This window comes from Pogona vitticeps, chromosome 7 (genome assembly GCF_051106095.1).
Source record: "Pogona vitticeps strain Pit_001003342236 chromosome 7, PviZW2.1, whole genome shotgun sequence".
NCBI lineage: Eukaryota > Metazoa > Chordata > Lepidosauria > Squamata > Agamidae > Pogona > Pogona vitticeps.
The window spans coordinates 32,351,338-32,377,154 of record NC_135789.1 but is presented as its reverse complement, the minus strand read 5'-3'; the positions used below and the strand labels follow the sequence as shown (position 1 = coordinate 32,377,154).

The 25,817-nt window shown below is 52.4% G+C and overlaps 3 protein-coding genes across 11 annotated transcripts in view; 2 read left to right on the top strand and 1 right to left on the bottom strand.

The window, feature by feature from the left end:
* GOSR1 (golgi SNAP receptor complex member 1) overlaps window positions 1-14,560 on the top strand; it is a 28,940-nt gene extending 14,380 nt beyond the window's left edge. For 4 of the 8 annotated variants that reach the window (XM_078379192.1, XM_078379191.1, XM_020803487.3 and 1 more), the window contains 3 exons: window positions 7,434-7,463; window positions 9,606-9,688; window positions 12,347-14,560. In XM_078379192.1, the coding sequence (XP_078235318.1) occupies window positions 7,434-7,463; window positions 9,606-9,688; window positions 12,347-12,471 (238 nt within the window). In that variant the 3' untranslated portion in view covers window positions 12,472-14,560. Of the gene's footprint in view, window positions 1-7,433; window positions 7,464-8,762; window positions 9,261-9,605; window positions 9,689-12,346 lie in introns of those variants that run through there. The other 4 variants (XM_078379190.1, XM_078379189.1, XM_078379194.1 and 1 more) reach the window with 1 other exon arrangement.
* Window positions 14,561-18,303: 3,743 nt separating this feature from the next.
* On the bottom strand, window positions 18,304-25,195 carry TRARG1 (trafficking regulator of GLUT4 (SLC2A4) 1). Its single transcript, XM_020803484.3, has 3 exons — window positions 24,370-25,195; window positions 20,781-20,910; window positions 18,304-19,896 (listed from the first exon to the last, which is right to left on the bottom strand). Exons 1-3 carry the CDS (start codon window positions 24,781-24,783, stop codon window positions 19,877-19,879), a joined length of 564 nt encoding a protein of 187 aa, XP_020659143.2. The 5' UTR covers window positions 24,784-25,195; the 3' UTR covers window positions 18,304-19,876.
* The window catches only part of ABR (ABR activator of RhoGEF and GTPase), a 100,418-nt gene continuing 96,755 nt past the window's right edge, over window positions 22,155-25,817 (top strand). For both annotated transcript variants that reach the window (XM_078379178.1, XM_078379177.1), the window contains exon 1: window positions 22,155-22,266. The gene's annotated coding sequence lies outside the window, so the exon portion shown is untranslated. The remainder of the gene's footprint in view (window positions 22,267-25,817) is intronic.

The window sequence follows — 25,817 nt, the reverse complement described above, 5'->3', positions numbered from 1 at the left end:
AAGATCTTTCTGCCAGAAACTGAGCTTCCAGAGATGGGAGTCCAGCTTTTTGGGATCTGAAGGTAGAACCATGGTTTAAAAAAAAGGATGTGGCCGCTTTCGGGTGCCCCGGGGGAGCCCGCGTGGCCCCTTTTGCCACTGAGCTGTAGCCCCTTCCAAAAGGGAGAGGGATGGGGGAAGAGAAATCTCTCTAATAGCAGTTTTGGCTCTCAGGCTGACAGATGTCTCCCGCTCTCCCACCATCCCTTGATTTAACCATTTCTGCCTTTTCTTGACCCACAAATGGGGACCCATACTGGGGAGAGTGATTTGGGTCACCCTACCCCAAAACCAGAGGATAATAAGGAGTCAACTGTCCCCCCCCCCCCCCCCCCCGTGGATCCTGGCATCTCAGGGTTACAGCAGGCTGGATCCCCAGGCAGACGCTGTTGTGCTTTAGACCAAGAGGATGATTCCCCTTTCAGAGAACAGCATGATTTCTGAGAAAGGGGGAAGTGGAAGGCCGGGTGTTGGGCTGAGGGTGTCCCCCCCCCCCAATCCTTGTGAAGTGCTGGACTGCTGAGCAAAACTCCTTAAGAACAGGACTTTGAAATAAAACTCTTCACAAGCAGTATGGGCGAGGTGACGGACCATCAATCCAAACACTGGCAGAGCTAAATTCTGGGCAGGGTCCCCAGGCGCTTAAGTCTCAACCGTGAGCCTGTTTCCTGACCCAGCCTGCTCTGTTCCTTCTGTCTGGCCTCTTGCCGCGACTCTCCCGCTGTGTGTGAGCTGGATCGTGGGATTTTGTGCCGTTTTTTCCCCTTTTCGTCCTCCCAACTTGGTGGGGATTCTGTTTGCTTTTGGACCTTGTTTCTCCACCCCGTCTCTGGATTCCCCCCCCCCCGGCTCCTCTGTTTCCTTTCCAGTCCAGGAACTGGACACCGCCCTGGGTTTATAAGACTGCCCTGTGAGGCTCAGCACTGCAAGCAGAATGCAGCTGGCTGTGAAATTCCCAGTTGCCAGTTAAAAATTCAGATAAAAGCCCAGCTTGGCATTTCCTTCCATCGGCTGGCAGAATCATTAATTAAAGTCCTCTCTGATATGCGTGCCACTGTTCTCTCCTAGACAGCTCTGTCTCTTTCTGTAAAAATTAGCCCCGTGATGTCTCAAAAACTGCCACTCTCCCGATTTTATTGGGCTCCAGTTCCCATTAGTCTCTGCAGTGAGGGATGATGGGTTAGAGGATGACGGTAAGGCTGCAGGTTCCGGTTTCAAGTTCTTCCAACATGTCCTGGATCTGGACTCTTTTTTTCGGGTGCATGTGCACTAAATTATCTCCACGCAGGTGGATTTGCACATGGTGTCACGTCTTGCGGCGGCCTGCAGTTTATTGCGGATTTGTCAAATTTGGCTTCGTCGTCGCTGATTGCGATAGAGGGAAGGGAACTAAACACAGCCGCTAGAAATAGTTTTTTAAAATATGTATTTATTTAAATAAAGAAACAAATAAACAAACAAGTAATTATTATATGGTGGACCTTTCTCTCATGGAGGAGAGAGTGTGTCTTTCTAAGTGTGTCGAGGCAGGATGGTTTGGTTTGGAGAGATTTGGTGCTGTGGAAAGGGGAGCTGACTTCCTTTCCAATTATGATGTGTGCGTGTTTTTCTTTATTTATTATAAGCGCCCTCTCTCTCTCTCTCTTTTTGCCTAGATCAACATTGTCACTCAAGTAGTGTTAGATAAATGGCCTGACATTTTTTGCTTCCTATTTCCTTAAGTTGGAAAGGTTTTGTGTATGTGTGTGTGTGTTTTTTTTTTCCAAGGAGAGGAATGATGTGTATTGGAACCATCTCAGTTGTTCAATTAAATGGCAAATTAACCGCAATTACAAGTTCCAGCGTCTATATCATGTCCGTGACTACGCTTTTTTTCCCTTCCTCCCTGTGACCCCTTTTAACGTTCAACCGAGCAGCAAGAGTCTTTACGGATCCCTTCAGCTTCTTTCACTCCTCAGGGACCCTGGCCTGCCTCCTAACAAGGTCCTGAATGATCCTTTATCTTCGGGATCCTTCTTGAATTGGGGATCTTGCATATAGGCATGTGTGTGAGAGAGAAAGGGAGAGATTTTGGGTGGCTTCTCTCCCTCCATTTCCTTTTGGCTGCCTGGCTCAGCCCAGCGAGGCAGTGAGAAAAAAGTAAGGGAGTCGGGTCCATTAGCACATTACCGGAATCCGTTCTGACAGATGCATTCAGTGGTAATGACTTACATTAATGCCTGCTGTTTTTTGTTTTTAAGTTCATTTCCTTGGGAGGCGGGGGCGGAGGGGATCTCTCTGCAGTTCTATAGGACACTCTGCAACTTTCCATAAACTGGCCTTTGCTAGGCCGGTTTATGGAAAGGCGGAGGCTGGTGGGTGGACCCCGATTTTCCGTTTCTCAAGAGGCAGCGAATCGCCTCTGGGTTCGAGTGTGAGTCTTCGAGGTCTTCAACCTTCTTCTGCGTGTGAGGAGAGTGTTTGGCCTCTCACGTAAAGTTCAGCCTAAAAGCCGGAATGGGTTTGCCGCTTCTCACGAGAGTCGGAGTCACCTGCCTTTGGCGATTGGGGGGGGGGGGGTGAAAGGAAGGCAGCCGGGCCAACCCGAGGAACTGTTGAAACCTTGGGTAGCAGCAGGTCGGGTGCTGTTCCCCTGCAGAACAGGCCGTGTTTTGACAAAAAGGTGTCCTTAACTAACTCGGTGCTCCCCTTCAGGGTCTGAAGCTAAGCAGGGTCAGGCGGCGGGAATTCTGTAGCGAGGGATCACCAAGGAATCCCATCCGGGACCTTCAGGTTAGGCTGATTGAGGATCTTGGGTGGCGGGCTCGGGGGTCCTGCACCCCGATTTATTACCAAGTCCTCCCTCCGGGAATGGAAAACAGTGCTTCCTTTCTCATCGGGTGGGGTTTACCAGCAGGCTTGCATCTGGGAGTGGGCGCCACCTAAGGTGCGCGCGCACACACACCCCCGCAAGCCCCAGCCGGGGTGCCTTTGGGAGCTGCGGCTTGAGCTTTTTTGCAAGCTGTTTGTCCCGGTCCAGAGCGGAGGCAGCTGCCTTTCCAGGACTGGGTTGCGATTTTCGCCGCATCGAGCGGATTATTCTCGGCGCTTTGCCTGGAGCGCCCTGCGTCCCTCTCTGCACCTGTTCTGGGTGTCGGCGAAAGCTGCTCAGCCTTGAAAGCGGGCCCTCTTTCCGTCTTCAGGCCATTGACTTTCCCATTCGGGGTCTGTGGATCTCCATCGTCCTGCGTTCTCACCCATGGATCTCGGCGGGTCGCTTTCGTCGCTCGCGTCTGCCACAGTTTGGGGGAAGGGGGATGAGCAAGGGGCTGATTTATTCCTTCCACTCGGAGGAGAAGGGCCAGGCTCCTCTGTCTACAGGTCCCAAGTGTGGTTTCAGAGCAGCCGCACTCTTGTCCAGAGAAACAACCCCCCCCCCCCGAATTAAAAGTACTGGGGGGAAACGTGCATTCTCCCTCTGGAAGCTTCCAGGAGAGGCATTTTGGCATCAGACAGGATACCTCCCCTAAACGCCAGAAATGGTTTCAGGCATTTAGTATTTTTCCAGATTTGGGTAGCAGATGTCCTTGGATTAAGGAGCTGAAGCCTTTCGGGTCTCCTGGACTCCCAGTCCCTTCCCCGCAACCGTGAGCGGGGATAATGGGGTTTGTAGCCCAGTACCTTACAGGCTGGCTTAAACACTGGCTACGAGGCTCCTCTTGCTGCCGCCTCTGCTTCCCTGGACGGTGCCGCTCCGGGCACGGCCGTGCGGGCCTTGTGTAACCCCAGAGGCTGCCTGGCAGAGGCCTCGAGGCTGGCGCCGGCACCTCCTCTCTGTTGGCAGGGAGATGGAAAGAGGTGGCATCGTGAGCTGCCATTGGAGGCAAAGGAGGAGCGGGACGAGGAGGTGCCTGCCGTGGCCACTTCCCTTCCCTCCCGCCCTCCCTCCTTCCTTTCCTCTAAATTGCACTCTGTGCAGGATGAGGGACCTTAGAATGGCAGAGCTGGGAGGGGAACCCTCAGGGTCATCAAGTCCAGCCCCGGACAAGGAGGCCTGGGTGGGGAGGAATCGAACTCCCAACCTCCCAACCTGCACAGCCAGAGGACCAAACCACGGCGCTCTCCCACAACCCTCGGCGTTGTTGTTTGGCCAGTGCTGGGATTCGGGAGGCATCTGGACAGGTGCGCGTTCCCCGTCTCCCTTCCTAAAGCTAGCCTTGTGTTCTTTCGGGGCCGTCGAGGGTCATTCCCGACACCCACCACACAGATTCTCTTCCCGTCCCTCGTTGATGGGTTTGGCCCCGTTACCTCTTCTGCGAAACGATCGTCAGCGGCGTTCCTCCCCCACCCCTTCTTTTCCCCTCGTGACGTGAGCTGAGCGCTGGCTTTCCCAGGATTCACGCCTCTGGCTAGGCTGTCGGAGCCGAGAGCTACGGTTCTCTGTTGTTGTTTTTTCCTCATTGCTGGGGAGAAATTTATGCTCCAGACCTGAGCGTGCGTGTGAGGATGCGGGCAGAGGGCTGATGAGGGCTGTGGCCCATCGGCCTCTCGAGAGGCAGTGGCTTCCAGAATTAAGGAAAGTGTACGGACTCTGTCTTTTTTTTAATGTGCCGTCTAGCGGCTTGCTTCCGGCGTGTGGTGACACCGTGAACCGAGTGACCTCTGCTGATAAACAGCCCTGCTCAGATCTGGCAAAGGCCAGGCTCCAGCTGCCTTTCTTGAGCCAGCCCATCTCACGTTTCCTCTCCTGCTTTCTCCACTCCCTTCCACTCTCACAGAAGACCCCAGGGATAGACCGGCCGTGGGCCCACGAGGAAGGGGCCTCGTCACTGCACGGTGGGCTCGGTTGCCCTGAGAAAGGACCGCTGGCCCCCGCGACCCACCCATGCCAGGGGCAGCGGGCCCCAGAGGGGCAAGGGAAAGGCTGTCCCTCCCCTCGCTCGCCCCTTGCTTGGGCGCTTCGTGGTGGCCCCTGTCTGTCCGCCCCCCATGTGCCGCGGAACGCAGGGTCGGGTCGACCTGTGGCCTTTTACTCGTCGCGGCCGTTCTTCCGGGGGACCCCCCTCTTCCTCGGAGGCTCGCCAGGCTGACGGTAAACAGGCCGGCCGGAGAGGAGCGCCCGCGTCACGTCGGGCCTCTCGCTCGGAAGCCTGAGGTTGCTTCCGATCCATCCTGTCCCTGGATCCGAGCCACGAGCTTGTCTCAGCATCTTTCCTCCTCCTCTGGAAAGGGTGTTTTTTTTTAAAAAAATAAAATAAAATAAAAATAAAATAAATTACTCTGTCAGAGCTTGGTTCTGCTTTCCAGGTGGAGATAAAACGGGCCATGTTTTGGAACAGATGGTCAATCGGGCCCTGAGTGGCCAAAAAAAAGGCCCCTTTGTTTAGAAACGTCTTGATTAGTTTTCTTGCATTTAAAAACAACAGCAGCAGCAGCAGCAAGAGAACCGAGACCGGGTTCTCCTTGAGTTTCCCACCAACTTCAGAATTCTCTCTCACGGACCCCCCCCCCCGACCCCTGGTGCTGCTTTTTATACGGTAATTCCAAATCCAGCTTTCTCTGCTGCTGCTAATTGTGCCATTTCATGCATGTGGGGCTAATTTATTTCTCTTGATCTGAAACAATGCAGCCGCCAATCCCAGGCTTCTCTCTGAAGCTGCCTTGGCCCCGAAGACTCTGTGAATTAATTCAGATTTGGATCAAACGCGCCCAGGGTGGGTCTCCGGCGGGGAGGGGGGGACCTGGAAATCTAGGTTGGTCTTGAGACAGCTTAAGTTTTGCAACCTGTTAAAAGCCACAGCCTTGGGGCGGTGGGAGAGGACGATGCATTTATTCTGCCCAGAGGGGAGGGTGAGCCCCATAGCTTTCTTGGAATTGTTACATAGGAGGAAGGACCAGAGGCCTCCCTGATGTAGAAAAATTAGCCCTTGATTGTCCAAACCGGCTTAATTTTGGATGATTTCACCGCCCCAGTCAAGATTCTCTAGATTTCCTCCATTGCACGCTGTAGGGGGTCCGGTGTGACGTGTGTTGGGTGCTTGAGAGTGTCATGGGGTATAGTGGTTAGAGAGAGCAGCGGGCTGGGGTCTTTTATGACGCCAAAGGGGGGCAGCAGGATAGCAAAAGGGGTGCAGGACAGGCTGTGTAGACTAGAGTATACGAAGCTCGGTCCTTCAGGAGACTGGAACAGCCAGGCGACTGAGGAAGAACCGGTTGAGGGTCCGCTGCTGCCTCCCAAAATCTGCTGCCTGAGCCAGGGCAAGCGTTCTCCCTGACAACGGGGCGGCCCGTGGGTTGACATTTCACAGTCTCTTGCAGCTTGGTAGCTTTATAGGGCTTCCTGCCAAGGGTTATCTGAGCAGTAGGCATAGTTCGCACCCAGCCCCGGCAAGGAGGGAGGCATCAGCCACAGAATGTTCACAAACAGTGCCATTGTTCAGCGTGTCGAAGGAAAGTTCCATAATACGTTGCATTTAAGACCCCACCTAGCCTCTGGGGCCCTACTGGTGTTTCTCCATTCAGAAGGAAGCCAGTTTCAGGTCAGTGCTTCGTACAGAGTGGCGGCGGTGCGCTTTCCAACCGGTGCCTCGTGCAGAGCGGCGACGGGCTCGCCTCCTCTCCATATCCATCGTCCTGTCCCTGAACTGTCTTGCCGCGTCTTTTTTCTCCCGGTGTCCCCATTAAACCAGGGACCCGCGAACACCAGAATAGCAATCCGCTCAGGCATTCTCCTGCGCTTGTTTGGTTCGATCCGTGTGGAAAATCTTTCGTGAGCATCTGCTGTTTGCAAAAGGGTTTAAATATAATTTCTGAAAGTGTGGAACAGGTGGGAAGAAAGAGCGATAGGAGCTGTGTTGCCTGGGGGGTGTGTGTGTTCTGCTCACATACCCAGTTTTTCGGATGGTGCGTAGGAGACTTTTTTTGGTCAGTTTTCAAGTGAGCAGATGTTTTTTTCTCTCCTTGCTGAGGGGAAGTAAAATCATCTCTCCGGAATCATCTTTAAAGGCAACCACGAAGCGGGTGCAGAGAGCCAGGCTTTTTGCGAAGTTTGAGGGCTGGACATTTCCTCCGTCCTTTGGTCGATGGCAAGGAAATCCTGCTTTGATTTTATTTCTCTACACCATCGTTCAGTGAAGCAGGTCTTTAATTCACCGTACAGCTTGGAAAAAAAAAAACCCAAACCATTAATCCATTAAATCTGCATAAATCTGCAGGGAATTGTTACATGAGTTGAGAGGACACATCCTCTCCTGTCCGAAAAAGGTAGGAATTTTCTTCTGAGAACACCCTTGCCAGTTTTAAAGTCCGTTTCCTCTTTTGCAGGCCGGACGCCCAAAGGATCCATTAAAACCAGGCTGTGAGCCTTGAACGGCCGCTTTTAACTTTTTCGTTTCTCTCTCTTTTTTTCCCCCCAGTTCCGACCGGCTGATAGAGGAGACCATAAGGTAAGGCTTTCCATATCACCTGGACACCCCACCACATACTTTCCAGAAAGGCTGGACTACAATTGCTATCATCCACAGGGTGGGAGACGAGATGATGGGTACTGCAGCCCAACCTCAGCTGGGTGACGACAGATTCCCCAAGCCCCTGCTTTTGACACAAATACCAGCTTCCCCCCACCACCACCATTCTTCTCTAAAACCTTAAAAGAATTCCTGCACAGCAGATCTGTTCCCCAGGAGTGAGACAGGTGGATTAATTGACATTCCCTTGGTTGCAGTGTCATCTCATCACCGCACCCGGGACGACTGCTATCGTTTTTAATGCCTTCTTTCTGCCTCCCGCCTGCTTCGCCTCCCTCCTTCCCCCCTTTCCTTTCCTTTCCTCTGCTCACAAACGGCTGTGAACACGATTCACAGGCCAGAGGAGTTCCTACCAGAACAGCTTGTCCCCTGCAGCAAAATGCCCCTCCTTCGTTAAGAAATCACCCTACTCTTAATTAGTTTGTGGCCAGCTGCCCACCAGGGTAAGGGAGAACGGGAGCCCTTCTGCCACCCTTGGGACCTGTGCGGAGTCGGATCATGGCCTTGACTGGATCGCTGAGCGTCCCCTTCGTTAAGCTCAGCCCTCGTTGGAACGGCCCTTCCTTCCCCAGCCTGGCCCACTTTCACCCTTCTTCGCTCTCCCACCGGCTGTTCCTTCCAGGCAGCTGGCCAGCCTCTCTCTGCCTCCCGCTCTGGAAACGGACGTCCATTTGATTCTGGGGAATGGTGGCTTTTGCTGGCCCAAGCGCTTCACGGGAAGTTTTTTAAGCAGCCGTCGGGGGTGAAGGTGGGGAGGAAGGCGCGAAATGAAACGAACGTTGCTTTCGACCTTTCAGGTTCCACCACTGCCTCTTCCTCCTGCTTTTTCGTTTGCTTTTTTAATAAAGGCGACCAAAAGCCCCCAGCTGCATATTTTCATCAAAGTCAAGTTTGGAAATCATGGTGCTGAGCCCTTCAGTGGGGACTGTTCCAGCGTGGACCGGGCATAACAGAGAGGCTGGGGTGCTCGGTACTAGAGCCTGGGCAAGTTACTCTTAAGGAAAAGGCTCGGGGTGACGGCGGGGTGAGCCGGCCCTTGAGCCGCAGGGTATTCCTCCTCCTCCTTCTCCTCCTCCTGCCCTGGTCCCGCCACTGCAAAAGCCATGGAAAAGTTGCGGTTAGACAGAAAAACAAGTCATTGTCCTTGTATTGGAAGGAGGGAAGAAAACAGGCCCTCCCTTCTTTTCCTGTTCTTCGGCATTTTCTTCTCCTCTTCAGGTTGCCTCTGTGCGTCGTCCCTACGCTTGTCGACAGCTTTTTCGCTTCGAGGGACACCCACCCCCGCCCCCACCCCCATTTGCGCTTCTCTTGCCAAGAGAGGCAGGCAGCCCTGCGGCTGGGCGCTCCCTCCCGCCTTCCCCTGATCCTCAGGAGGCCAACTCCCAGGAGCGTGGGAGACATCTTGTCCGGATCCCCGCCGGTCGGGTTGCCATAGAAGCACGCGCCAATTTGACAGAGCCCACGTCCACCAAGGTGCCTCATTAAAACATCCCCAATTAGAAGCCTGCATCTGCCTTGCTGTTTTTCAGACCAATGTTAAAAAAGACTCCCTTTTTTTTTACTCTTCTTACTGTTTTTCCTTGTGAATATCTTCAGTTTTTCACCTCTTCTTCCTTTCCGTCGGCGGCTTTGGAGAAGACGCCCCTCCTGCTTCAGAACGGGCAGAAAACAAACAAACAAACCAGCCAAATCGGTTTGAACTGGAAATGATTCTCAGCCCATGTTTCTTGCTCGTTTTTGTTTCCAACTCACAGGTTCTTTTTGACCCAAGAATTGGTTGGGTTGGTGCAAGGGGGCCAGGGGTGGGGGCGGGAGGGCCAGGTTTGCGTCACCCCTGGGCCCGATTGACTCACTAGGAGACCTTGAGCCAGCTCAGGACCAATTTGGCCTACCTCACTGGGTTGTTGTGAGGATGCACAAGGGGCGGAGAAAAGCTGTTCGAGCTGCCTTGACTTAATTGTTGTTAACTGATAAATATGTTGTTGCAATATTCAGTATTGGTCGGTTCAGTAATCATCTTTTTCTTTCTCTCTCTCTCCCCCCCCAACCCCCGGCTTCTAGCATCGCCATGGCAACGAAAGAGAACATGACCTCTCAGAGGGGGATGATGAAGTCAATACAGAGCAAGATGAACACCTTGGCCAGTATCCTTTTGCAAGGGGTCAGCGCTGTGTCTGGTCCTTCCCCCCCCAGCCCCATCACCAGACCAGCTCTGCCGAAACCCATACATTTCAGTTGATAGCCAAAGATGATCACTAGGGGCCGGTTGGAGATCCATCCCCTTCTGGCTAACTCTGGGTTCGTATCCAAACACAGGCCCAAGGCGTTTGGAATGACAGTGCCCATCGCCCCCAGACCGCTGGCCAAGCCGGCTAAGGCTGCTGGGCGCCGGACCTCTGAAATGTTGGGGGGGGGGGAGGCTCAAGGTTCCACGCCCCTCCTACGCATTGGCCTGGATGGTCTGGAGATGATAAACCCAGCTGCAGAAATGCTTTTTGTTCCCCTTTGATTCCTGGAAGGGTTTTTCCAGGGTGACGAGAAACGTCTCGTGGGTTGCCGTTTGGAAGCAGCAAACGTTTCTGCCACAGTAGGGGCCCCTGTATTGCTTCCCAGTTCCACATCTTGCCCTTTTCGGTTTAATCTGAGAACTGCGAAGCTGGAAGGGACCACCGGGGTCATCCAGTCCAGCCCCTCTCGAGGAGACTCAGTGGGGGAATCCAGCTCCCAGCCTCCGGCTCCCCAACCAGAGGCCTAAACCACTGAGCTCTCCAGCGGTTCTTCCTGTCTGGGTCCTTTTAAGGAGAAAGGTGGGGTAAAAATGTTTTGAAACAAATAAATGACCATTCAGTGAAACAACCCCAGCCAACTCATTTGGCAGGCCGTGCGCCTGGCCCTCCAACCCCCCCCCCTTCTCTGACGACAGGCTGAGCTCAGAACAAGAGGCATGACAGCCTCGTTTGATTAGACAGATTACATCCCAAAGATGCTCAGGTTGATGAACCATAGGTTTTATTTGGGCTCTCCTTCTCTTTTATTATTTTATTTTATCTTTCACCCCACTCCACTCCCCCGGCAGCTGGCGAGAACAAAGCGAGCCGGCGAAGCATTAGCCATGAAAAGATTTCCTGCGAGAGAGAGCGGGAGATAAAAGCTCCTGAAAACTCCCTTCGCGTGACCTCCCCCCCCAAGGCTGCTAATCAGATGCTTCTTTGCAGGCCTGAAGCTCAGATCAGAACAAGGAGGGGAGGAAATCCAGCCGACATGCGCTTGCTTAGGGTGAGAGGAGAACAAAGGGACGCCCATCAGCCCCAACCCACTGAGGGAATGGGTGGCTGGGTGGGGAGGCGAGGAAAATGTGCCCCCCCCATCCATTCTCGAGAGTGTGGAGTGTTAAAGCGTCATTTTGGTGGAAGCGGGGTACATTTCTGTGGTTCCTCCTTTTTGCAGCCGCCGGGCATCCATTCCCCCAGAACGGATGCTCTGCAGATGTTTGCAGTCCTCACCCTGAAAACACATGTTATTCGCTCTCAGAAGCGTTACCCAAAGCAGCAAAACTTTGCCCAGATCACCAACGAAGCTGGTCATTTGGCGAGAGGAAATCTTACGAGGGATCCTGCACAGAGGTGCCCCTTAAGCTTTTGCTCCCCTAAGTCTTCATTCCCCTTGTCCTTTGTTCCCCTCCCCACCCCTTTCTCTCCCTCCCTCCCTCCCTCCCTCTCCTTTAGAAACCCATCTGTAATCTTAACAAGCACGTAGGGGTTTAAGTGGTGCCTCTCGGCACTGTCCATATTTCCAGCAGCTCAGTTTGATTTTGTCACAAGAGATGATCCGGAGAAAGTTTTCTGTGGATAGCTCGGCGAGCTAGCCATGGGATCGGGAGTCTTGATTCCCACCCTGCACCTCCTTATTATTTATATTTATTTATTTTATTTTATTTATTTATTGCATTTATAGGCCGCCCATCTAGACATGGTCTACTCTGGGCGGCTCACAACATACAAATAGAAACAATTTAAAACATACACAATTTACATAGATAAAAACAGAGAAATATAAAATCAAAGAGCTTACAATTTTAACCATTAACTTAAAGCAAAGAGTCCCAAGATGGGATGAGTTAAAAGGAAAGAAATTGTACGATGTGAAGAAAAGAGCACAGTTCCCTGCTGTGAGGTGGCCATCCGTCACGGGCATCATGGAGGAGGAAGTGGCAGGATGTAGACTGGGCAGGGAGAAAAAAAACCAGTACCGCAGAATGATGGTTGTATTTCTGAGAGGTTTTTGAGGCTTCTGTTCTGGGTGTGAGAGAGTGGTTGAGTAAAACGGTAGGAATGCCAAAAATAGCACCAGATTTTAGCTGAACGCATTTATTGCCAAGGATGAACTTTTGGAAGGGTGTGTCTGCCTTTCAGGTTGGTGGGGAGACCCTGTAGAAAACCAAGGGAAGATGCCATAGAGGAGGGGGGGGTCACGTCTGTCCAGGTGAACCCCATTCCACCCCCAGGGCTGGGGGAGTCCTCACACACACACCCAGATCAAGAGGGGGTGCTCTGAGCTGAAAGGACTGAGGCGCACCTCTGCTTTTTCTGGGAATGCCGGCAGGTCAGATTGGGGAGGCCAGCGGGCTGGATTCGACCCCGGGGCCGGAGGTGCCATACCTCAGCATTCAGATCTTCCCAGGATTTGGCCTGCTTTCTCGTGACGGGAAGGGGAACCCATCGCCCTGCAGGAGAAAGTGGTTGAGGAACAGAGATGATCCAGCTCATCTGGTGAGCGCACGGACCTTAACTCCCTCGCCAAAGATCGCTTTCCCGCCGTCAACAGCCTGATCCAGAGGATCAACCTACGCAAGCGTCGGGACACCCTGATCCTCGGTGGGGTGATCGGCATCTGCACCATCCTCTTGCTGCTCTATGCTTTCCATTGACGGACGCTTTGGGCAAAGAGACTTTCGGAGTGCCGGGTTCCGCCGCCTGACGTAGGAAGAGGCAGGGGCCGGCAGAGCCTTTTCCGACGGGCCCGCTCCGGTGAATGTGAAAGCAAAAAGGTCACGCGCAGCCAGGGGGTGTGGTCCTTTTCCCTTTTTTCTCTCTCCCCACATCTGGCCGCAGGTCCTGAATGGGGTGCTCTCCCCCGCCCTTTCTTCCACGTCCCTCCCTCCTTTGGATTACAGTTTGGCTTAGATTTAACTGGCCCCTTTCCTTTCATGAAAATCTCTCACTTGGCAAAAACTCTGAACCTATTTGGAACCACCTACAAAGCCACAGTGGCAAACATGGGAAGCCTCCAGGTTTAAACTGCGCTTCCCAGCGTCATCTGCTAGGCTAGCACAGAGTTTATGGGGGTTGCGGTCCCAAATGCTAGCTTATCCCCAATTCAGTGATAAATATCATCCGAACCAAAACCATCGCTATACATTTTCACAAACGAATCTCCCTTTCCTGCATCCAAATATTAAACTAAGCCCTTTTGGTTTTGTTTTCACGGAAGATGATTGGGTGTCTTAAGCCAGCCTGCTGCTGAGTGGGTTGGATGTGTAAAGTGGGATCATTTTTGCAGCTTAAAAACTCCAGCCTGATCCTCTTGGAGATCAAAACATCTGGAGAGAGATTTTTCTGAGATTCGGGGGGAAGGGGGAGAATTGAACACCACCTTAAAAAAAAAAAAAGGGAAAGATGCCACACTGAGAAGTGACCAAAGCTTATCTCCTTGTTCTTTTTCTTTCTGACCACTCCGTGGATGGGCGTGACATCGCAGGAACCCTGTTCCCCCCCCCCATCCCCCGTAAAAGGTTCTGTTTTAATTGAGCTGAAAAACTCCCCTACGCCCAGTCTTTTACTGTAAGTGGCTGGGCCACGAGGATACACGGGGAGAGGGGTCTTGTCGCCATGTTGGTGAAGGGAGCCACGTTTCCCTACCGCCCGGATCCCTCCTTAGGAGTGAATGAGAGCCAGGCCCAAAGGGTCATCCATCATCCATCCGTTTCTAGCAGGCCACTTTGGACTGTGGCTGGGTGCAGGACTCTGGATTTGACAACGTGAGGGTGCATCAGTGTGTGTGTGTGTGGGAGATTTTAGAGAACCTCTCCCTGTCTTTCCTGGCCTTTGTATTTTAATTCCTGTTTCCTCAGGTGCACCATTCACCAAAAGAAAAAAAGGGGTGGGTGGGAGGGCTTTCCAAGCAAACACAACCCCGTGCAGCCTCGAAACTCGTTCACTTCTTTATTCTGCTTTTATTCTCACCGAGACCCGAGATTCCCTGTTTTTTTGAAGAGGCAGGGAATAAATGGCTGCAAAAATTTGGCCTCAGCACCTCCTGACCTGTCGAGGAAATTGTCACCTTTTTTCTCCCCTCTCCTTCGCCACACCAGAAAACTTGGAACCATCTCCTCTTCTTTGGAAGACAAGTAAACCTACCGAGCCTCTGCACGGCGGGGCGGGCGGGATGTTTTTCCTGGACTCTGCAAATCGACACCCCCACACACCCCTGCATCCGATCCTGCAAAAAACTGTCGCATAACGGTGTGGAAGAACCCTTCGACGTTTAACACATGGACCTAATTTTCCTCCTTCTTTTCTCACTCAGATGGACTCAGAAAACAGTCGCTGTACAGATTTAACCGCTTTCTTGCGCCAGGTTCTCAAGTTGATTAACTGTTGATTCTCATTTGACTTTCGAAGGTAATTTACCGTTAGTGTTGAGGGCAAAAAAAAGAGAAAGAAATGGGATAAGATGGGGATGTGTTTCTTTTGTCGGTGGAGAAATTGACGACATTTCTCACGTCTGAGATAAAACTAGTCATCGGGCATTTGTAAAGAAAGATTCCAGGATAAAGTGAATTATTTCTCTAAACGTTTGTGTCTCGAAAGCTGCCCAGGACTCTTTTTATTTTTTACCCCAGATTTGGTGGCTGTCCGCATTTGAGGCGGGGAAGGGTTTGGTTGCTTTATGTAGCTGGCAAATTAATAAGCACTATCCCTAAATAATTAAAAAAAATCATTTATTTAATCTTAGAACGTCTTGATCATCTTTTATTTTTTGTTTTGCGATTGCTTCCTCTCCAGAAATTCATGGGATTCATACCTTAAACTATAAATGGGAGAGGTGAGAGAAACGAAGTGCGAACGATACAGTCGGTGGCTAAACCTCTTAAGGATAGGGGAAAAAGTAGGCATTGAGGCCTGGATTCCTCACTGGCTGTGGAAACCCCCTTGGGATGTTGTTGGAGAGAGCAGACCACTTCTTGAACGTCTCGCGTAGCTCAAAATCTTGATGAGGGCTGCCCTGAGTCAGACATAACAAAAAGGGAAGCCTGGGATCCAGAAGTAGAAATAAAATGTTAAATTGAGTAACTTAATTGGGTCACAAAATGATGTATGCTGGCCCATGAGGATTTTTTTTTAACTCTGAGAGAAAAATCCATACAGACTCCCTGTAGGTAGAAAGCTAATTCATCAGGGTAAGGTTCAGATTAGAACCTTGTTGTTCTAGTTTTCTAAATTCAGGGTAAGGTGTATGTTTTTTTTTTTTAAAGGTGCGGGAGTTTTTAAATAATGATCCCGAACTACAGTCTGAAGTGGTCCAGAAGGTGTTGGAAATGTGATGTGCCTGCATAGGTCTCTTGGCAAAGGGATACTGCACTACTCTGGGTTGGCAAAATGTTAACCCTCTGGATGCAATTCCCAGAGATCGTCACTCGTGCTGCCAGTTGTAAAGAGAGAAAGGGAGTGTTATCCAAGACTACTGGGAGGGCAGAGCATCCCTTATCTCTTGGTCAAAGCAGATGATATAGTTAGCACACCCTTAGAAGATGAGCTCTCGTAACTGGGAACAGACCCATAAGTTATGCTACCCAGTGCTTGCCTCATGTTTCATGTTGCAGAATAGCTTGTTTTTACTTTGTGATTGGTGATCGGGAGGCAGACCCCCCAGGTTCCTTTGCAGGTGTGGTTGCTTGGGCGTGGAGCTCTGAAGGGACACGTCTCTGGAAGGAAAACACTTTCGTCACCTCTGATTGTGAAGCTGACATCTCGTTTAGTTCATCCAGGAAAGACTGGTCTGTTTCCGGAGGAGTCTTCTTACCGTCTTTAGGAAAGCCCGTCTCCTCAACCCACCCGTGAAGGAACGCGAACTCAGCACCACCAAAGAAAGAGAATACGTCTCTCTCTCTCTCTCTCTCGACAAAAGAGACAGTCCTGCCTCTCTCGCCCTGCCCGCGCCTGTGTCCAGAGAAACGAACGAGAGCCTCCGTTCACACTTGTGAGTGGAAGTAACCAGCTGAAAGGAGAAGCCCCACCCCTTTTATTTTTTAAAAAAGAAATCTTCTCCCTGGATCTATTATTCATGGGAACCCACCGGTTTGGTGTATTGATTAATAATAGAGAAGGCTGGAGCTGTCGGCTCCAATCTCCGTTCAGGAAAACTCGGGCTAAAACCCGGCCTGGATTCGCCGCTCCGCTGAGGTGGCACCCTTCCGCGTTCATCCCATACCTAGACGCTTTCCCTCTTCTCCCCTCCGCGAGCCAGATCGCAACGGTTCTGGAGTTTTAAGACAGACCTCAGGGCTCTTTACAGAAGCCGTGGTTCCTTTTAAGCTACTGGAGAGCGAGAGTAAAATCTCGCCGGCTCCTTCCCTCCCCCAGTTTGCATTAAGAAGCCGGGGCAGTGTGTTTTTCTACTTGGGTTGAGAAAGACTTAATGGGATCAGACAAGCCTGTTCGCCTTTCTCCCAATAGACCCACGGAGAGAGACGTGGGGTTGGTTTTATTTTATTTTATTTTGTGCCTTGGCTGTAAATTTCCACTCATGCCTGATGGCTTTCCGGATTTTATTCTCCAGCCATTAAATTTGTTAAAACGGTGGTCAGGGGGATAAGAGGCAAGTTCCTCCATGCCTCTGAATGTCTCAGAATTTGTAAGGTGGAGTAGACTTTTCTCCTTAAACTCTGACATCCCACATCCTCCTGGTCCCAGGATGGGAGAAGAAGATTTTCTATCCTCCTGTTCTTTTAAAAATCCAGAAAGAAACTTCCAAGCAGCCATTCAAAACCAAACCTACATCTTTAGCAGGCAGGCGGTGGCCTATGTGTGGCCCTCCCGCGTCAGAACTGGAGTGTGGACCCACTGAAGTAGTTCACGCATTTTAATCCCACAAGCATTTATGCACAACCCATGCCCTCCCACCAAAAAAAGAAAGAAAGAAAAGATCTAGCTGCTGCAGCCTTATGACTTTTTTTTTTTTAGAATGTTAAGAAAGGGTCACAGCACAAAGGGAAAAGTAGAAGAGGAGGGAAGAGGAAACAAATAGGATGCATCTCGCTTTGCCTTGGCAAGCGGGAACAGTTGCAGGTGCCAACAGCTGAGTGGGGAGGGGTTACAGCAGCGGCCTTTGGGCTAGTGGCCAAGAGGCTGCCGAGGAGGCCTTGCTCCCTGGGTAGAGCTTTGCAGACACGCTGCCCCAGGTTCAAATCTTGGCACCTCCAGTTACTCCATTATCAGTGAAAAGAAAAAGTGTTTTCAATCTGCCTCGGAAGGAGACCTGGTATGAGAGCAGAGAACCAACAGGGAGCGAGATCTTATTCTGGGATGGGATTGCTCAGCCTCTCAGGGGCCGTAGCCTTAGCGTCTGGGCCCACCCCTTTCCCCACGACACCATAACTTCTGGGTTTCCAGGGTTTCGCCCCCCCCCTTTGCCTCCCATTCTAAAAGTAGGATGTGTATCTCCCACAGCTGAATGTCAAGCTTAAACTGGTTAGTGTTCCTGACCCACTCTTTGCCTGTGGAACCACCCGCCACTGGATTGTGTCCCTGAGAAATCTTTGGTCTACCTGCAGAGGGGGCAATGGCCTTTTTGTATTTGTCCCCCCCCCAGGGGGGAGCGGGGTTTCTGTTTAAAAGCCTCTTGCCAAGCATCCTCGGGGTTGGCATTAAAAAGAGGTTATTTCCAGCTCCCCGAAGCTTGGAGTTCCTACCTGAACTTCCTAAAAGGATTCAAAACCTGGATCTAGCTGAAAAAGCATCTTTGCGCACACAGGAGCAAGAATTCCCCTCTGCCATCACGCCCCCCCCCCCACATACACACACACCCATCAGTTCTGCTGAATGTGTAAACTGGCTTCAAGCCAGCACTTAAGGGAAGCTGCAGAAAGCCAGCTTCTTCTCCGTCCCCAACCACCCACCCCGCTTCCCCCCCCCAATGCTGGTGGTGGTTTTTAATTTTGCTGCTGCATTAATGCATGCCTGGCTGGCTGGCTGCTGTTATTCAAGAAAAATGCTTTCCATTTGGCAGGGGCACCCGAGCGCCAGCGGCAGCCGCTCCACGGACCGGAATCTGCTGGTTATTCAGAAAAGATGAAGTAACCCTTGTAATGAATGCATTTGCAAAGCCTGGCGATGGAGGGGGCAAGGTGGATGCGGGGGGGGGGGGGAGGTGCCGTATAGACCGGCTGCTCCAGGAGCAAATGCTGGCCAAGACGCAAAGGAGGTCGATTCCCTCTTGGCCGCTGCAGGGTGTGTGTGTGTATGTGTATGTGTGTGCACAGGAATTGCAGCTCTTCATCTTTATATTTTCTAGCTAGCTCTCGGGGTGGAACACCGACCCCAAGCACCGACTTGGAAAGAGTGTGCCCCCCCCCCGGCTTGAGTGAGGCTGCCTACCCATCGTGTTTAAAAACTATTTTTCTTGTGCTACCATTTGGAAGAAACTCATCTTGATGGATGTAAGAAAAGCCCAGGTTTGCAAATATATATATATATATATCTTTCTGTGCACGGTAGTCTTTATTTCCATTTTAAACACATTTCTTTTCTCACATGCCAAGAAATAGAAAGAAAACCACCTCCTGGAGATGAAAGGCAGCAAGGAAAAAGGGGAGCCCCCCCAGATTCGAGAGCCTCGGCTTCCAGGAAATGCCAGCCACCCCCCAGAATCGGGAGATGTGAGTTGAGAAAAGAGGAATGTGCTCAAAATATTTCTCTCTATTATAGCAATGGCTCAAGCTTTCTTCCTCCAGTTCATGGCTAGATTGCAAGATCAAAGGAGGTTCTGAAGAGGTTTTTCTTGTGGGGGGGTGTTGGGGAAGACAAATCATGTTATCCTTCTGGATCATCACAGAGTTCAACTTCGCTACACAGCTGGCAGAAGACTCATAAAGGGACAACACCCGAACTTCATGGCATAGAAACCTTTGTTTGTTAATGTCAACAGAGTATTTTTTTTCCTCCCCTGCGGGATCTAACGTGCATTAGTAAACCAAAGGCAACATCCTTGTATCATGCTTAAAAAGGACTCTATAAACTGCCCTCCCATGCAAAAAGACGAAAGACCCCCCTTAAAAAAAACACCCACCCCAATTATTATTTTTTTCTCATTCACTATAAGGAACAAAAACACCTTCTTTCCAGACTGGGATTAGCTCCTTTTCGCTCACAACTCCTCTTAGAAGGTGGCAGCTGGCCCGCATGGTCACCTCGGAGTATGCTGGGTTATGCCATCTTTTGTTTTTTTCAAGGACATTTTTCGTAGCTCTGCTCCTGTCCATGAGAAGGTCGAGAGTGTTCCCAATGGCACACTCAGGGACTCAAGTGGGTCCAGAACCCCAAAACTGAAATGCGTCATGCAGGACAACTTGAAAGACGGGCCCGGAACAGTCCAGAGGCTCAGCCTCTCCCACCCGTGAAAAAGCTTTCCGTACAAGCATGCAAAAGTGCAGCGGAGTTCTGTCCTTCCCATCAAAAATTACAAAAGTCCCCCTCCTTCCCCCCCCCATGTGGTTTCCCCTCCCTGGCCGTGGACTTTTGCCATCTAGTTGACCCTGTGGCAGAATCAGATCCACCCCAGAGAGAGGCCATGCGCCCTCTTGGGTCTCCGTGATGGATCGCTCGGTGGGTCAGTCCTTCCGCTGGGTCCAGTCATTGGTATGTTTTTTTTTCCAGGGGTGTGGAGAACCTTCCGGAGGGGATCATGCCCGGGAAACTCGTGCGAAGAAGGGGTGGCCAGAGGAAAGAGGAGAAGGCATCGTTATTTTGGGACCACAACAGAGCTCCTCCTCCTTTTGGGGGGAAGGAAGCAGGAGGCAGGATGAGGTAGAGTCGTCCACCTTGGACAAGGGAGGGCCTCCGGGGGCCCCTTCTGTTCTTGTCCCTTTTACAGCGGGGAAGGGGTCCGTTCGTTTCTCCCCAGGAAATGGAAGCGGTGCTCCGAGAGGTAACAAGAGAAGGGGGGTTCCCTCTCCCCCTGTTGCCGGAGAGTTGTCGATGCCCAAGGTTTACCTCCTGAGGCCTCTTGGGAGATGGGAGACGGTCACCAGACGCAGGTCAAAGCCCTTCCCGGGGTTAATTCGCCGTCAGGAGTCCTGGGGGGACAAGGGAGGAAGGAAGGAAACAGAATCAAACACAGGGCGGGGGGGAGGGGGGCCCTTTTCCCCTAAGACGAAACGTTGGGTCGGCCCAGGAGTTGTCTGTCTCTGCTCTCGCCTCCTGGAGGGCTGGGCCCATTACAGGGTGTATTCGCTTTCTGGGATGAAGGAAGGCTTGGATGACACTTTCCATCATCCCCAGACACTGCCCTTGTTAAGTGGGGTGCATGAGGTTTGTAGTACTATGGCACCAGCTTCACCCCCTAATGTAAGACCTAGCCTTGCAGATGCCCCTTTCGGATGACAGTGATAATGGGCACTATTTTATTTATTTGTTTGTTTGTTCATTTCCTTTTATGTCCTCTTTTTCCTTCCCTTCTACTGTTGCAGGACTGCCTGGGAAGGGCCGGGAGGGTTGAGGCCTGGCCGCCCGTAAGGGAATCTGGGACTTGAAGTCCCAGGAGATCAAAGAGTAGAAGGCTGGGTCATGTCACTGAGAAGCGTGGGAATAGCGGTTCCTGAGATTCCTCGGAGGGAAGCTTAAAATGCCACGTGTCTCTCGGGCTGGGAAGCAGAAGCCGGTTAGGGGCCAGAATCACCCTTCCCACCGGCCTCCCAAGGGCGCAGGATCTCAAGATGGTCAGCTGGCATTGGCAACCCCCCACACACACACAGTCTCCTGGCCTAGCTGGGGATGGTGGGGATTGTAGTCCAGCTCCCTTGGAGGGGGGGGCAGGGTGAGAGACCAGCCTGGGCTGAACAGAGCGGGTGATCCTTCCTGCCCCACTGCCCCCCTGCCACTGGGTTTTTGAATGAAACCCACCCAGCCTTCAGGGGAAAACCGAGGCCAACCCTCCCACCTCAGCCTGTTCGGGACTCACCGGCGAAATTCAGACAAATGATGACGAGGATGACGGATCCCAGCACGATGGAGAGGATGCTCAGGAAGCGGGCCACGCGCCCGAGCCTCCGCGCCCCGTCCGCGTCGCCCTGCTGGTTGCTGTTCCTAGACTGGCAGGAAGGGAATCAAAAGGAAGGACTGCCTTAGCCCTGCGCTTGGGCATCCGTGTTTTAAACAGACAAACCAGCCTTCTTATTTTGGTTTTTCTTTAGAATACCTGTTCTTTCTCTCCGCCGCCTTCTAGAGGCTGTTGGACTACGACTCCCATCCTAGCAAGGATTGATGGGAGCTGTAGTCCAGCTCCACCCGGAGAGCCGGAGTTCCTCCATCCTTCTCATTAGCATCTCGCCAGACAAGAAAAAGTTCATGACTACAGTTAGGAAAAATTAGATCCACGCAGAATATACCGGACACCTAGCTAGGCAAGGTTTAACACAAAACAAGAACGGGGGTGGAGGGGAGAGAACCCCCCACTACATCCAGAAATGAGTAGAATATAAATCGTATCCTAATGGTTGCAAAAGCATTTCTTGCTGCGAGGAGTTAAGATACTTCTACCATGGACAGCTCCCTCGATGAAGCCAGGCCTCTCTCTCTCTCTTCTTCTCCAGCCCACGAAGCCGCTTTCCCCACCTGGCCGGCCTCTGGATCTCTCTGACAAAAGCTCCTGCACCCCCTCCCCCACAAAATGGGTGCCCTTCCTCTCTGTCCTAGCTAAGGAGAAGCCCTCCGGCAGCCGGATCCTGCACCGCCCACCGTCCCTGTTCTGTGTTTTCAACACTCGGCAAGACCCGGTGAGCCTCGGGAAGGGAACCGTTCTTCAACCCGAGACCCGTCTTCAGAGATGTTATCGCAGCCGCGTGGCTGTGGTGGGAGGCACCGAGGATAACAAGGGGGGGGGGGTGAAGCCAAAATGCCCACTTTGTTTTGTACCGAAAACCAAGCCACCGGAGAGAGAGAAAGAGAGAGATCCCAGTGTTTTAAGATGAAGGGGTTGCAACCAAACGAAAGGCTGGACTCCAATGGGAAGATCCAGGAAGGCCAGATTCAGAGTCAACGGCCTGAGTTGCCGACCAGTGAGTTGCAGGAAACAATAGATTGTTTTCTGGCGTATTGAAGGCTAGCACATTTATTAAGGAATTGGTTTTTTTTAGGGCTGAAAGGGGATTAAAAGCCACAAAAGCTTATTATAGGCTGTAAGAAATATACTAAGACCCCCAGGGGTCCCGATGAGCTTCCCCCCCCCAAGTTTGCTTTTTTCCTGTGACAGACTAAGCAAAGCTTTGTTCACTCTGGAGTCTTGTTTCACAACAGCCGTGTTTGAATAATGCTCCCTTTTATCTCTTATCAGCCGTGGAAGCTTATCAGGAAGTCGGAGCTGACCCCGTGACCTTTTGCTCCCTGAGGCAGTGCAGCACCTGGCCCCCTCCCCTCACGAAGTCCAGGTGCAGGAGACCCCAGGCCAGGTAATTTATTTTGGGCCGAGGGGCAGGAAACCTATTGAGAACCCATCTTCCCCAGGAAGAGAGGACAACCCACAGTGAGATGGATAAACCATAAAGGAAGCCATGAGTTTACAAGAGAGCTGGAGCAGGGCTGTGGACGACCGGGTATTCTCGAGATTGCTTCTTCATCAGTTGGGAAGGGCTTGATGGCACGTAACTACCACCACCGCTTCTCCTCCCCTCTCTCATTGCTTTGTGTGATCAAAGTGCTTCCAACTTAGACCAGAGACCTCGTGAATCAGGGGATCTCCAGAATATCTGCTGGTTACCAGCCCTGCTCAGCTCTTTCGGACTTGGAGGCCGTGGCTTCCTTTACCTAGTGAATTCCTCTCATGTTTTGGTCTCCCTCTTTTCCTCCTGCTTGTTTGGCCTCTGAATTTGTGCGAAATCATTGGAGGCTGGGAGCCCCCCCATCCCACTGAAAACCACTAGACGTATTTCAAAGCCTGCGGTTCTGATCGGCAGAGAGACAATGGCCTCCGATGGCTGTTCTGCCCGCCACCATCCCGGGCTTCCCTATGAGCTCAGCGGGAAGCCTTCCAGGGACAGAGAGAGAAGGGGAATGGATTTTTCCCCAGCACAGACCCTCCTGCTATGAATTAGTTGAGGTAGCGTCGTCTTGAATAGCCACTAAGAGCTGTTCATTTCACAAAAGACCAATTCCCTGTGCAAAAAAAGGAGAGCGCTGGGATGGGTTTATTGATATGGGTCAAAAGCAGTAGCCCCCATTTCTGCGCTCGCCGCGTGGTGCGGTTCCGGGAATTGTCATGACGGGGGCTTGCGCTTCAAAACTGCCAGTAAATGCAGCTACAGCAGGGGCGTTAAAAGGGAGAGGGGAGTCACTCAGAGGAAGGCTGGGGGCTCCCGGTTTTCAAAATCAGAGTCATGCCCCGTGTCCACGGAGAGCATTTCCGGTCAATCCGTGGTCAAAGAGAGGAACCAAGAGGCTTCAGCCAAAGCCCCAAATCACATCCTCTGCTCATTCTCCGTAACGTGCTCAGAGGTTCACTTTTTCTTCAGGATCTTACACCTCGACCTATTAAGTCTTGCCCTCCAGATTTCTCCCTTTCTCCTGGAGGTTTAAAACTGGGATAACACAAGCTGATAAGAGCGACTCTGAAAGGAAAGACGGAGGCCCAGGAGAGACCCAGAGGTCAGCAAGCAGAGACCACGTCCCCTGCTTGCCTCGGGCTCCTTCCGTTTAGACCCTCTCTTTCGTTCAAAGTCAAGCAGGAACTCGGAGGAGAAAGAGAACCGGGGCTTCCTTTATGGACAACAAGGGCTCGTCAGTTAGAGAGCGGCCAGGATGGAGGGAGAATCCACTCCCTGCTTGAAATAAGACCCAACCCTGCAGGGTAAACAGCTTTCTCTAACCACAAGAGAAACCAGTATTGGCATAGAGAGGAAAAAAAATGGATCTGTTTCTTGTTTTTACAAAGGAGGTTCTCTTGCTATGAAGTGAGGTTCTTAATGAATCTGGGCTCTGCCCCCAAACTCTTTTTATTTTCTTTCTTTCTTTTTGCCACACCTTCCCCTCCCAAAATGATAAGAATTCACCCCCAAGAAGGGTTTGAAATGAAGTGCCTCGAACCCACTGTTTTAGGGTCCCCTTAGGAAAGGTCCCTTCACCAGCAGCCCCACCACCACCACCACTACACGGGTTGGAAAAAGTGTCCCTCTCCTTCAGATGCGAAATGGTCCTCAAATAAGGGCATATTCTCTCTCTCTCTCTCTCTCTCTCTCTCTCTCTCTCTCTCTGTTCAGAACCATGGAGAGCTCCCTCTTTCTCTCTTTCCGCCCTTCTGCCCTTGAGATTCCTTCTCCCAATTTGGGAAGTTGCGTCTCCTTCCGGGGGTTCCCCACCCCCGCCTCTGCTCCCCCAAGTTGATCTCGCTCTTCCTTCCCAGCTGGGGAACCCTTTCTCGGGAAGGAAACGGGGTGCCCAGGGCGCACGAGAGAGAAAGACAGAGAGAGAGGCACAAGTGCGCCTTTGCGCATGGAGGAGAAAACCGTCCCGGGTGGAGGGGAAGTGGGGAGGGGGGGCGCGCACGCATCTCTTCTTACCATGATGGAGAAGACCAGGGCCAAGATGTTGACGGGCCAGATGGGGCAGAAGCAGGAGAAGATGGCCAGGAGCAGGTAGTCTCGGGGCCGGCCGGCCTCCTGGAGGTTGGAGGTGGTGGCGGTGGAGGAGGCGCGCCCCAGGCTGAGCTTGGAGGGCGAGAGGGGCTTCCCTGCCAGCTGCCCCTCCGAGCCGGCTTTGTAGGGCAGGCTGGGGGAGTGGGGGTGGCCGTTCCTCTCGGCCTCGCCGTCCGCCCCAGCCCCCGCCAGCCCTCGGTCCCCAGCCGAGAAGGACTTGGGCACCTGCCCCCCGCCGTTGCTGCCACCGGTCAGCAGCTTCTCCGTCTCCGTGGGTGGAAGGGAGCCTTGGTCCACCCCCTTGGCCAGGGAAGGGGCCTCGTCCTCCTGGAGGGCCATGGCTGCCCTGCGGACCGGAGAAAAGGGAGCGGGCGGGAGGGCGGGGGCCCCGGGGCTCGTCCGGTGCAGCTAGAGGGACGGCCGGCTGCCTGCCTGCGCCCTGCACTGCAGATCTCTGAGCGCACCGGGGGGGGCTCCCTCGGTCGCCTTTAGCGCCCTTCCCTGCCTCTCCTGCTCCTCCACGCCCGCCTGCTTCTCTCCCGGCTTTCTTTGGCAACTTTGCCCGCCAGCTCCCCGCCTGCCCGCCCCGTGTGCGAGCCAGCGAGCGATTGAGCGGCTGCCCAGCCTGCTTGCGAGCGCTTGGAGGAGGAGGAGCGGGAGGAGGAGGAGGAGTCCCCGTGACATCCTTTTCCTGCCCCAGGCTCCCTCCCGGAGCCACTGGGTTTGATCCCCTCCTCCCCCGGCAGGCTCATACCTTTCAAGGAAACCATTAAAGATTCCGCACAAAAGCCAAGGGTTCCCCCCTCCACCATCCTTGCCTGACCAAGAATCCCGGACAGCCTGGAATCTGGCGTCCTCCGGGCAGGTGTCCTTGGGGCTTATAAACCCGTGAGCAGCTGTGGATGAATGGATGGAGGCCGAGACCCCTGAAATACACAGCGTGAAGACACGCAGGGAGGCCAGGGGAAGGAAAAACAGAAAGCCAGCTTGGAAACCTTTCTGCTCTCTTGGAGCATCCTAGAAAAAGTTGGCCAGTTCCCCATCAAACAGACTGAAGGGGGCTCCAAAAACACAGCGTGAAAAACTAATAAAGCAAGCTTGTTTTGCCCGAAACAGAGGAGGAACGCCTGTTTGTGGGTTCTGGATCTTAGCAGCTGAACACAGCTCTCCCTTTGGGAAGGCCCGCTTCTTCTGCACCAAGAGCCATCTTCAAATGCGCAAGAGCCTCTGTAAACTCTTTGCAAAAAATTAAACACTTTTCAAATTCGGCTCCACATCCCTCTGCCTTGATCCTCACCGATGCTGAGTAGCGGTTGCCACCTTTTTCTTTCGGCGAGGCTCTGCATCTCTTAATGCCGGTGCCACCTGCCAGC